We start from the raw sequence: 12266 nt of genomic DNA on the forward strand, positions 1-12266 counted from the left end.
AATGTATAACTCAGCAAAACGTGAGTATTTTTAAATACAATTTGGTATCCTGAAAACTTCTACATCAAAGCTATCATGTAGCACAACTATTCTACTAAGAATTCCCAGTGACTGATTATAGTTCCTTAAAAATTTAATGACCTTGAAATTTCCTATGTCCGAACATAATAATGATAACCATTTTAAAAAGTTCAGTCCAAAAAATAAAACCACGTTTAGGTCCCAAATCTTAACCTATCACTCACCCACACTTATTTTATCTAAAATATAACTTCTTTTTGAGCAACACTCCCGAAAACCTTCTTTATTTATTAATTTTTAAGAGCGCACTAATTTAGCTAGCATACAGCTGGTGCCACCAGCGCACATTAATTATTAATTACATAATTAAAATACAAAAGTATACAAAATTACAAATACAGGAATCCCTCGATTAGGGCCGGGTTCAATTAGTGCAAGACTCGAATTAGCAGCGTTTATAATTAGCTACAAATTTTCAATTAGTACGCTATTTAAGCTTAGCCTAGGCCTAAAGAAACTGCTTGTTGTTGTTTGTTATTTGGTTTTTAGCAGCATTAGCAACTAAGGCCATATTGCTCCAGGGATATGCGGTGGTTATTCCCTGACCTTTCCGCATCCTCCGTATTTGGTGAGCACGGCCTCGAACCTCGGTCTAATCAAGAAGCGTGTGCTACACACTGCTGCTCCTGCCCACCTGGCTATGGAGACTGAACCTGGTGATGCTACGAAACTCAGTACTAAACTACAAATGTAAATACACTGCTAAAGTATGCATAACACTATAGAAATACATTGCTTGTTTTCTTAGTGAACGTGCGGCTCTGTTCACAAAAGGGAGTTACTGTTTATTTCGCGTTGGGTCATACCTTCTCCAACGAGAAGCGTTATTAAGAAGGAAAAATAAACAAAAATGAATGCAATATACAGTGTGGGAAGCTAGTTTGTTTTTCTACCATAAGAAAATAAAAAGAAATGGATTATTTCAAAAGTGTATTGTTACAAAAATTGAAATATTTTCTAACATTATGCACTCTGAAGGACAACACCAGCTGCATCGCATTTATTATGTACATGCAGATCAGTTGCTTTCAGTTGTTCTTGCGTTGCGTGTTGATGTGCAGACTGTTATCTCCCGCCATTACATGTTATTTACATTAATTACTGTGCATACTAATTAATTACATTATTTTTTTTATATATTACATAATTATTAACTATGGATAAAAGGAAAAGTGTATGTGATAGTGCCTCTGGTAAAAAGAAAGGAAAAAGTCATAAAAAGATTTGAAGAAGGTGATAGTAAAATACAAATTTCTCAACATCTTGGAATGTCTGAATTAATGGTTTGGACAATTTTAAGTAAAGCCAGTGTATATAAGGAAAAAGGTAAGATTGCTTCATTGTCAGCATGCACACAAACCACAAGAAATAGAAGTGTTACAATGATTGAGATGGAACGTCTTTTAGCCATTTGGATAGAAGACTGCAATCAAAAAAGAATTCCAATCTGCACAATGATCATAAAAACAACAGCCTTGAGTAATTTTGCAATGTTAAAGGAAAAGTCAACAACAGAAAACTTGGGTAGAGTAGTAACTGAAGAAAATGTTCAAGCAAGTTCTTCAAAAGAAGAAGTGATTGAGGTGGAAATGGAAGAAAATTTCGCTGCCAGTAAAGGCTGGTTTGAAAGTTTTAAGAAAAGAACAGGACTGCATAATGTTGCATTGACTGGAGAAGCGGCAAGTGCAGATAAAGATGCAGCCATGAAATATCCTGAAATTTTAAAGAAAATTATTGATGATTGCAGCTACACAGATCAACAAATATTTAATGTTGATGAAACAGGCCTTTTTTGGGCACGAATGCCAAAAAAAAAAAACCTTTCTAGCAAAAAAAAAAGAAAAGGCTCAACCAGGCTATAAAGTTTCCAAAGACAGAATAACACTTTTATTGGGAAGCAATGCAGAAGGTGATTTGAAATTAAAACCCATGGTTATCTATAGAAATGAAACTCCCAGATCTTTTGGTAAAGGTTTTAATAAAGCAAGCCTACCTGTTGTTTGGCGCTCTAATAAAAAAGCTTGGGTCACAAAATTTGAAGAGTGGTTCACTATCTATTTTTGTCCAAAAGTTAAGGCCTACTATGAAGAAAATAATCTTGCATTCAAAATTTTATTAATTTTAGACAATGCCACAGGCCACCCACCAGCACTTTCTGATTTGTGTGAAAACGTACAAGTTATTTTTTTACTTCCAAATACGACAAGTCTTTTACAGCCTATGGATCAAGGCATAATTGCTACTTTTAGGGCCTATTATTTACGCAGAACATTTGCACAAGCAACTGAAGCAACAACTGGAGATGGTGCAATTTCTTTAGTTGAATTTTGGAGAAATTACAACATTAGGAAAGCAATAGACAATATTCATGAGTCATAGTCTGAAGTCCAGCAATATGAGAGCAGTTTGGAAGCATATTTTGCCACATTGCGCAAATGATTTCTGTAGTTTCACTCAAGTCAACACTGTTATTGATGAAATAGGAAATATTGGAGGAGATCTAGGCTTTGATGAAATCAACGACAGTGATGTTCGTGAATTGCTGGAATCACATTCAGAACAATTAAGTGATTCTGACCTCCTTAATATTGATGAACAATGAGCATATGACGAGGCAGAAATTTGCGAGGAATAAAATGTTCAAGAAAAGAAGTTGACATTAAAAGAACGTGAAGGAATATTTCGCGCAGCTGAAAATTTGAAACAGCTAATCATGAATGGAGACCCAGATATCAAGCACAGTATGCAAATTCGCAGGAACACTTAAAAAGATGTGTATCCATACAAGCAAATTTATGATGAAAAGAAGAAAGAAAAGTCTGCACAAACCAGCCTTTTGAAGTATTTTACAAAGAAATAAAAGTGAGTTATATATTGTAATTTTTTAATTTCAATAAACTTTTGATTACTGTACTGCAAATATTTATAATTATCCTTTGCTTTTATACTACTGTACATTAAATTGCCATAAAAAAACGTATTTTTAAAATTATTGATTGGTATATTGTAGGTCTTTGAACGAATTAAGCTATTTTGTATTGATTATTAACTTTGATTAGCATGATTTTGCAAAACACGCCATTTTCGCAGAACTAATTAATCGCACTAATCAAGGGATTCCTGTATTTCAAAATTACAAAAAGAGAGAAGAAACAGGCATAACGTCAGCAGGTTTTACCTTTCGAGCATCGTTGCCAAAATAACTCTCCAGCTGATAAGTATGCTGCTGCAGAAGTTAAGGGCTTTGGAGATTTAGAAGGATTTTTTTCCAACACATCACTAAATTTCCCTGCAGTTTCAGAATCATCACTGGAGACTTCACCGCATACTTTAACATTGTGGAAACCAGCATGATGCTTAAACCTATTATACCACCCTTTACTTGCCATGAACTTGGCTTGGGGTTTGCTGTACTTATCCTTAATATCTTCATAAATACTTCTTGCTTTTGCTTGAATGGCCATTTCAGAAAATCAGATTCAGGGGCACTCGCTTCTGAATCTGATTTTCTATCCATATTATTAATAGCTTTTCCATCTTCGATATAGCACCTGAACACTGCTTTGTGATCACTATTGATCTTAAATGCGTTGTTCCTTTAACATGTTCTTTTATACACTCACTCTCCTTTAAAATAGCATTCGCTGTTGAAGCAGAGAGACCTAATTCCCATGCAATAGATGACAAACTTTGTCCTGCTTCGTACTTCTCAATCAGGGCACCTCCATAGCCAGGTGGGAAGGAGCAGCAGTGCGTCTTGATTAGACTGGGGTTTGAGCCTGTCACCACCAAATACGGAGGATGCGGAAAAGTCAGGTAATGACCACCGCATATCCCGGAGCAATATGGCCTTAGTTGCTAATGCTCCTAAAAACCAAATAATAATAATTATAACTTCTCAATCACTTTCATCTTCATTTCTAAATCAATTTTGTTTGGTTTCCTAGCACTGGCACCACTTGCACTTTCCGTTGGTCGCTTTCCCTTACCATTGTAATAAGTAAATAGGAATGAAGAGAAGATTCTGAAAATTTATGTTTTTTATATGATTGAAGATTTCAGTGAAGGGGAAACACATTTCACAATAATATGTAAAAACCCACACAATTCCAGTTATCGGGATTATTGCAAATGCAATAAGATCACATTTACTAGTCTTTTATAATTAGATGCACTAACAGAAAAGTTCAATAAATTGGAAAGTGCAAACTGTTTTTATTGTTTTATTGTAGTGACCTCCAGAAACATGCTTTAGAAAAATATCACAAAGGCATTCAAAATTGATTCTTATAACAGAACATATGATAATGATGAAAGTGTAGTGCAATTTCCATTATAAAAATGATCTTTCAGAGATATAAACAGCTTAATTATATAACGAAAATTTCAACTTCCGAGGTTTTGGAATGAATTACCAAAAAAAAACAATGTGCTATTGGTTCACATTACAATATTTTCACAATACCTCCGTTTAATCTTATGGATGCAAAATACATTTCCACGATTTTTTTTAAGTTTGCACAGGCTGGCGAAAACTTATGTAAAGTCGAATTTCCATAAGTTGAGTATTACGTAAGTTTATTATGGTTGGTTGTTTGGTTTTTAGGAGCATTAGCAACTAAGGCCATATTGCTCCGGGAATATGCGGTGGTCATTCCCTGACCTTTCCGCATTCTCCGTATTTGGTGGTGACGGGCTCGAACCCCGGTCTAATCAAGAAGCGTGTGCTACGCACTGTTGCTCCTTCCCACCTGGCTACGGAGGCGCCAGTTTATTATTGGAATAAACTTACACCTAGTCTTGTGAAGAGTGGAAGTTTATTTAAATTTATGGAGGGTTGGATAACTACTTGAAAGAGACAGGTAAATGAGTGAAGATGACACTGGTTAAATTATTTTATTTTAATGGCTGACACTACATAAGTCTGTTTCCTTTTATTTTTTTTGCCAGTACAAATACAATTTTATTTTCTTAACATAAAATAAAACTGAATAGGTTAAATAATAAAAAACTGCTGAAAGAATGAACACTATAAAAATGTAAAAGAAGCATATCTACCAATGCACAAATACATTTCAAAGTCTTCTTCATCACTGAATGATTCACCCTTGCAATCTGAAAATGAGGTTATAATAGCCAAAAACTATGCTATAATTTTAAAATACAAATGAACTCACCATCAGATGTTCAAATGCATGCATGCTGAAGTCTAAATCCACAATGTCTGTACAATTTGGTTTCTTGGTCTCAGGAGGAGACACAGAAGAACTTTTTAAGAATTCATCACCACTGTAAACAAAATATGAGGATTAAGAAACATTTTAAACTATTCCATAACATGTATATGACAGAATTACAAAAAAGAAACTATGTAATCACACACTTTCTAAATATTATTTTTGTTATCTGCTAGTAAGAATTTTTAAATAAGAAGCTCAGTATGATTTATGAAAGACATACATGTGTCAAAATTAAGTTTTCAATATGAAAATTAACACACATTCATGTAAATTATGCTTCACTAATTAGTTTAATGAAATTTAAAGGTTACACCAAGACAAATTCCTTGAATTAAATATTCAAGCACAACAGCCAATGTTACAGAACATTTTTTTGATTCCGTTTTCAAGACAAAAAAAAAAAAAAAAAAAAAGGAAAAAATACTGATTTAAATCAGTACTTAAAAAGTTTATAATAATCTGTAATTAAAACTACACATAAATAAAATGCTAACTAAAATCTAAACTGCGTTAATTAACAAAGCCATAGTTACAATGGCATCAAGATAGGAACTTTCAATGTCAGAAACATAAACATCAAAGAAGTGAAATAAGCATAACTATGTTGATATTATATCAGAAAAACAGGTATCATACACACCAAGAGGATGAATACAAGCAAAATGAAGCTAAACAGTAGCTTCATTGATTTTGGAAGTAATATAAAGCACAAGGAAGATGTTGCTACCTCTCAGAACTAGTTTGGAAGAAAGCTTAATTTGCTATAATGCATTATCCAGGAGAGTTGTGTGCACAAAATTTAAGATGGAAAGTTGGTGATGAAATTTGATGAAGACTCCAAAAATATATGAAATAAAAGAGTTAGCATTAGCATTAGTAGAGGCATTTGATGCAAGAAAGCAAGCTTATGCAGCATCAGCCAAAAAAAAAAAAAAAAAAAAACCCACTTCCACTTCACCCCTCTGTTCGTTCAAAATACCTGTCCAGCTGAGCCTTAAACTTATTTAGGCTATCAACCTCCACTACAAGGGATGGAAGTCTGTTCCACCAACCAACCACCCGCTGGCTAAAGGCAAATTTCCGCACGTCTATCCTACATCTGTCTTTCCTCAATTTGAATTTATGCCCTCTCAGGTGATTTTTCTGAGCTAGAGGAAGAATCCCATCAGCATTGAGCATGCTCAAACCATTCAAGGCTTTATACACCTCTATCAGATCACCTCGCTGGTGCCTAGTCTCCAGACACTGTAATTTGAAAAACTTAAGCCTTTCTTCGTAAGAGCACCCCTTCGTTCCATTCACTAATCTTGTTGCCCTTCTCTGTACTCGTTCCAGCAGCTCTACATCCTTCTTGAAATGAAGCCTCCAGACCTGTATACAGTACTCTAGGTGTGGCCTGACCATTGCCTTATACAAGGGAATAATCACCTCCTTATCCCTGCTGGAAAAATTCCTGTATATCATTGACAATACTCCATGAGCTACTCTTGCAGCCCATCTGCACTGCTCAGAGAACTTCATATCTGCCTGCACAACCACCCCCAAGTCCCTTTCATTCTCTACCACTGTCAGTGTAGTACCACAGAGTTGATACGTTGATCTGGGGTTGCTGTTTCCCATGTGAAGTACTTTACATTTGTCAATGTTAAAAATCATTTGCCACCTCTCAGCCCATCTGCTCAACCTTTCCAGATCCTGTTGCAGCAGCATAGTGTCAGTAGTGTCCTTGACAACCCTGCCAACCTTTGTATCGTCTGCAAACTTGGACATTAAGCTTGATATACCATCATCAATATCATTTATAAATACAGAAAACAATAATGGACCCAACACTGAGCCCTGAGGGACTCCACTAATAACATTAGTCCACGATGAGCAGTGTCCATTGATTACCACTCTCTGTCTTCTCCCCCTCAACCACCCCTTTATCCATAGCAGCAATTTGAGTCTAATGTCACACTGCTCCAATTTGTGTAGCAGTCTTCCATGTGCAACAGTATCAAAAGCCTTTCTTAGATCCAAGTATATAATATCAAAGCTATTCCCTGCATCCAGTTCTTTTGTGACTGCATCATAGTATCCAATCAAATTGGTCAGGCAAGACTTCCCCTTAACAAAACCATGCTGTGTCCGAGCTATAACTGAAGTCTTGTCTAAATGATCCTGCAGTGCTTCTTTAACTAGTGCCTCCATTAATTTTCCTGGAACAGAAGTTAAGCTCACAGGTCTATAATTACTTGTGTCAGCCTTTGATCCTCCTTTGTGAATTGGGGTCACATTTCCACATTTCCAGTCTATGGGTACCTCCCCTGAGTCCAAGGAAGCTCTCATAATTATGGCTAAGGGTTTGCTTACTTCCTTTGCTGCCTCCTTTAATATAACTGGATAGATCCCATCCACCCCGGGTGCCTTTCTTGTGTTTATCTTCAACAGTTTCTCCTCCACTTTACTCCCAGTTATTTCAAGATTCTGTAGCTTACTGCTAGAGTTGAATACACCTCTGGCATTCCCCTCGCTGAATAACTCCTCATGTGTGAATGTCGATGCAAAATATTCATTTAGTTTGTTAGCTACCTGAGCAGGATCATCAACAGTTGACCCATCAATATCAAGTGGACCAATCTGATTCATCCCCTTCCTTCTAGAGTTTACATAAGTAAAGAACTCTTTGCTGTTTTTCTTTGCATCCCTTGCCAAGGATTTCTCGTAATCTGCCTTCGCCTGCCTAACTTCCTTTGTAACTTGGTTGCATATCAACTTGTATCTATCATAAGCTTCTGTGTCATGTGTTAATTTGTAAGTATCCCATGCATTTTTCTTCTCTGCCATATGCCTCATTAGTTCATCTGACATCCATTTTGGCCTAAACCTTGAACAATATTTCTTAGTTGGTATGTAAAGCCTAGTAGCTTCCAAGATAAGTTCTTTGAATGCTTCCCATTTTGAATTTGCTGTTGGTAACATCATCAGTTGGTCCCACTGTATAGAATTTAAATACTGTCTCAGTCCATCGTAGTCGCCTTTACGGAAGCAATAACCCTTCCCTTTACCCCTAATGGTAATTACCTCTTTGAGTAAATCCCACTTCAGCACACTGTGATCACTGCCACCTAGTGGTTCATTTATCTGCAGATTCTTAATGCATGAAGAATCACTGCTGATAATCAAATCAAGAGTATTACTCCCTCTAGTTGCCTCCCAAACATGCTGATGTAGAAAACAATCATCCAATAAATCCACGAAAGCCCTGCTAGTGTGTGAGTGACCAGCCCCCAAATTCCAGTCAATATCTGGGAAATTAAAATCCCCCATTATAAGACTCTCTGATTTACTGGCCCACTCTATTTCCCTGTACAGTTTCTTATTATACTCATCAGAGTCATTAGGCCTATAGCATACTCCTACTCTCAATTTTGATCTCCCAATGCTTATGTCACACCAAACTGACTCAACACTGCACTGTCCAGCGATGTCGACTGGCTTCACTTCCTTGGTTTTTATGTGTTTCTTAACTAATAGCATAACCCCTCCCCCCTTCCTATCCTGTCTATCCTTTCTGTAGACATTGTACTCCCCAAATTCCAGTTCTGCATCCCTTATATCTGTGTGACACCACATCTCTGATATCCCAACAATATCTGCCTTTGATGTTTTGAGCAATACCTCAAATTCATCAAATTTATTTACTAAACTCCTAGCATTGGTGTACACGCAGGTATACCTGCACCTGTTTCTATTCTTAGCTACCCTAACGCAACCCATGTGTTTACTTGTACCGCAATGGCTCCCAGCAGTCTCTGAAATATCATGCATCTTGTTTTTCAGGCTTCTGCTCATTCTAATAGAAGCAGTGCAAGAATCTCTTTCACCTCTGCCAGTGGCTACTGTCAATCTATTGGTCTTTGTCTCCCCCCAAGCTAGCAGTTTTCCGACCCACCTAACACTGCCTCGATAGCGTCAGCAAATATTCTTGCACCCTTTCTATTTAAGTGTATCCCATCCCTGTAGAAGCAATCTCTCCTGTTAACAAGTACAGTCCAGGCTGAAAAAAATTCTACCCCTTGAGCCTTGCACAATCTTTCCAGGGCCGAATTGATCGACAAGGCTCTCATCATATACTCCCTCCTATCGTGTCTGGGCAGAATTGCAGACACTTTCAAATTCAACCCTAATTCTCGGCTTTTGTTCAACAGTGACCTTGAACAGTGAGTTGTTGATCTTAAATATAGCATTAGAAACTTGATTAAGGAAATTACAAGGAAAGAATACTACTGAATGGAGATTTAAACAGCAGGGTAAGAAATTACAATTATATCTAAGAAATATATCAGGAAAATTTGGAGAGAGAATGGATTCACCATTCTCTCGAATAATTATGGCAAAAGGCTACAAGAATTTTAAGTCATGCAATTACAAATACAGTCAGTTGTGCTATAACACGGTACGTGTGTTACTAAAAATCTCCACATTATGGTATTTTGCACATTAAAAACAACAGGGCTTATGGGAAAAACAGGGATGGAGGCAGAGCACTTAAAAATAAAAAGTTCAGCATGGTAAGCAAAACACTAAAAAAAGTTAGAAACTCAATAAAATTGCTAACACAGGTTTGTTTGTTATTTGGTTTTTAGGAGCATTAGCAACTAAGGCCATATTGCTCCGGGATATGCGGTGGTCATTCGCTGACCTTTCCGCATCCTCCGTATTTGGTGGTGATGGGCTCGAACCCCGGTCTAATCAAGAAGCGTGTGCTACGCACTGCTGCTCCTTCCCACCTGGCTACAGAGGCGCCACTAACACAGGTTTAAACATCTAATTTTCTAATAAATATTCAGTAAATATAGCACTCTGTAATATATATATATATATATACTAATTGATATTTCTGTTCACTGACATTTTTTTTTTTGGATTGTGAAATTTAAAACAGTAAAAAAGATAAGCAATCATAAGGACGAACATGGCATGCACAAATTGCACAAGTGAGATATGCAGTAACAAATTTTGCGCATGGTTTATGGTTTTGATATGATTGAAGATTTCATGGAAGGGGAAACACATTTTATCATAATAACGTAAAAATCTACAGAATTCCAGTTATCGGTGTTATCGCAAATGCAATAAGATCAAGTTTACTACCTGTTTATAATTAGATTGCACTGGATTTCAACATATTCCCTGTCTGAATGTGTTTATAGTCGAACAGTACTTTTGTTCAAAATCGTCCTGCTGTTAGAATTAAGACTACTAATCTATCAGTATAATCTATCAGTTTAAAAATATTGCTGGCCACATTTTATAAAATCCGTAGTTAAAATCTTCCATAAACAATGACTTACTGCTGTGAACAAATATCAGTGGCAATGCTGCATCTCAACATATTCCCTGTCTGAATGTGTGTTTATAGTTGAGCAATACTTTTGTTCAAAATCGTATATGAACATGAAAGCTGAATTTCAAGAAAAAGTTCACCAGTACCAAAATAAATCAACAATTTCATGCTTAGTAATTATTATTATACAGTAAACTTTGTATGATCTGGCACTCATATCAATGACCACATTTGTCTTTATGAATCCGTGCAAAAATGGTGACACTTCTCTCCTTATATTTGAAGTAGTATTTTGTCCTTTTAATCTTGCAAGCCACGAAAATTTTTAAAGTGCAGAGACAATGTAATGGTCTTAATTTTCACAATAAAAAAACTTGACTTTGCAATGAGTTGTCTGATAATGCATACTACTTTCAAAAATGATGGCCTTGCCAAAATGTTAACTGGCAATTTTTCAAAAGACGAGACTGCTATGATAGCCTGTTTCAGAACAAACTTGACCTCATCAGACAACAGTGATCTTAGTAGCAAAATCTAGACAAAATAGTTGTAAAGAAGTTGTTCAATGTGATCTGTCATACAGTATATGGAATGGGAAGTTTCAAAACTGTAATATAACTAAAGATATCTGTTTTGTTTGAGTGTTGTCATTAGAGCCCACCTGCTATCTGAATGAGTGACAAGTCCTGAAACAGCTGTCATAGCAGCCAAGTCTTTTAAACAAACAGTCAATTAAAGTTTTGGCAAGACCATACCAAGGCAACTCGTTATAAAGGAAAGTTTGTTCTGCTGCGAGAATTAAGACCACTGCATAATCTATGCAGTATAAAAATACTGCTGGCACCACAAAAGCAGATAAAGGAAAAAGGTAGTGTCCTGAAAACATTTTATAAAATCTGTAGTTAATCTCTTCCATAAACAGTGACTTATTGCTGTAAACAAACAACAGATTTAATTTCACACAATCAGGATCCTTTTAGTCATACAGCTTGCCAGTGCATGGGTAAAGCAGGGAGAAAAACAACAGACAACTTAAGATCAGTCGCTATGGTTTTCACTCTGTATTAACACTTTGGAAGAGAAGAATGCTCTTAAGAATTCATAAATACAAAACTGGTCACAAATTGTATCACCCTCTAAAAGTTTAATAATGCCATCATAAGTCCCTATATAGGCAGAAGTATGTCATCAAGACACTATCATATCATCCTATAAAACTAGTGTGATGTTGCATCATCATCATTCTGTAATATTAGAGTGGGTGTTGCATTGTCGTGTTTATAAAAGCATCCATCAGTCTTCACCTATTCAGTACTGGTAAGGCATACACTCAGTTAACTCCAAGGAAGAAACGCATAATTACTGCTCTTGATAGGGAGGGATTTTCTAGTTGACATATAGCTGCAAAAGTTGGAGGCTAGAGATGTCAAAAGAAAATCTGGAACCAGACTGACGTGGAAAATCACTGTAGCACAGAACAGAATTTTAGAGAATCTAGGCCTCCATGATTATTGTTTAAGTTCCACAGATCTAAAATCCATATGGAAGGGATATGGGGTAAATGCAAATTACACTGTCCGAGAAAGACTTGTGATCAGTAGTATGAAAGCATA

General features: G+C 36.2%; 1 protein-coding gene across 1 annotated transcript in view; it reads right to left on the reverse strand.

The window, feature by feature from the left end:
- Positions 1-12266, reverse strand: part of LOC150077440 (tetratricopeptide repeat protein 17) — a 204521-nt gene that overhangs the window by 156458 nt on the left and 35797 nt on the right. The window contains exon 3 of the mRNA XM_090385905.1: positions 5259-5370. Within this exon, the coding sequence (XP_090242031.1) occupies positions 5259-5370 (112 nt within the window). The remainder of the gene's footprint in view (positions 1-5258; positions 5371-12266) is intronic.

This window comes from Mastigoproctus giganteus, chromosome 12 (assembly GCF_048544385.1).
Source record: "Mastigoproctus giganteus isolate SK-2022 chromosome 12, ASM4854438v1, whole genome shotgun sequence".
Taxonomy (NCBI): Eukaryota; Metazoa; Arthropoda; class Arachnida; order Uropygi; family Thelyphonidae; genus Mastigoproctus; species Mastigoproctus giganteus.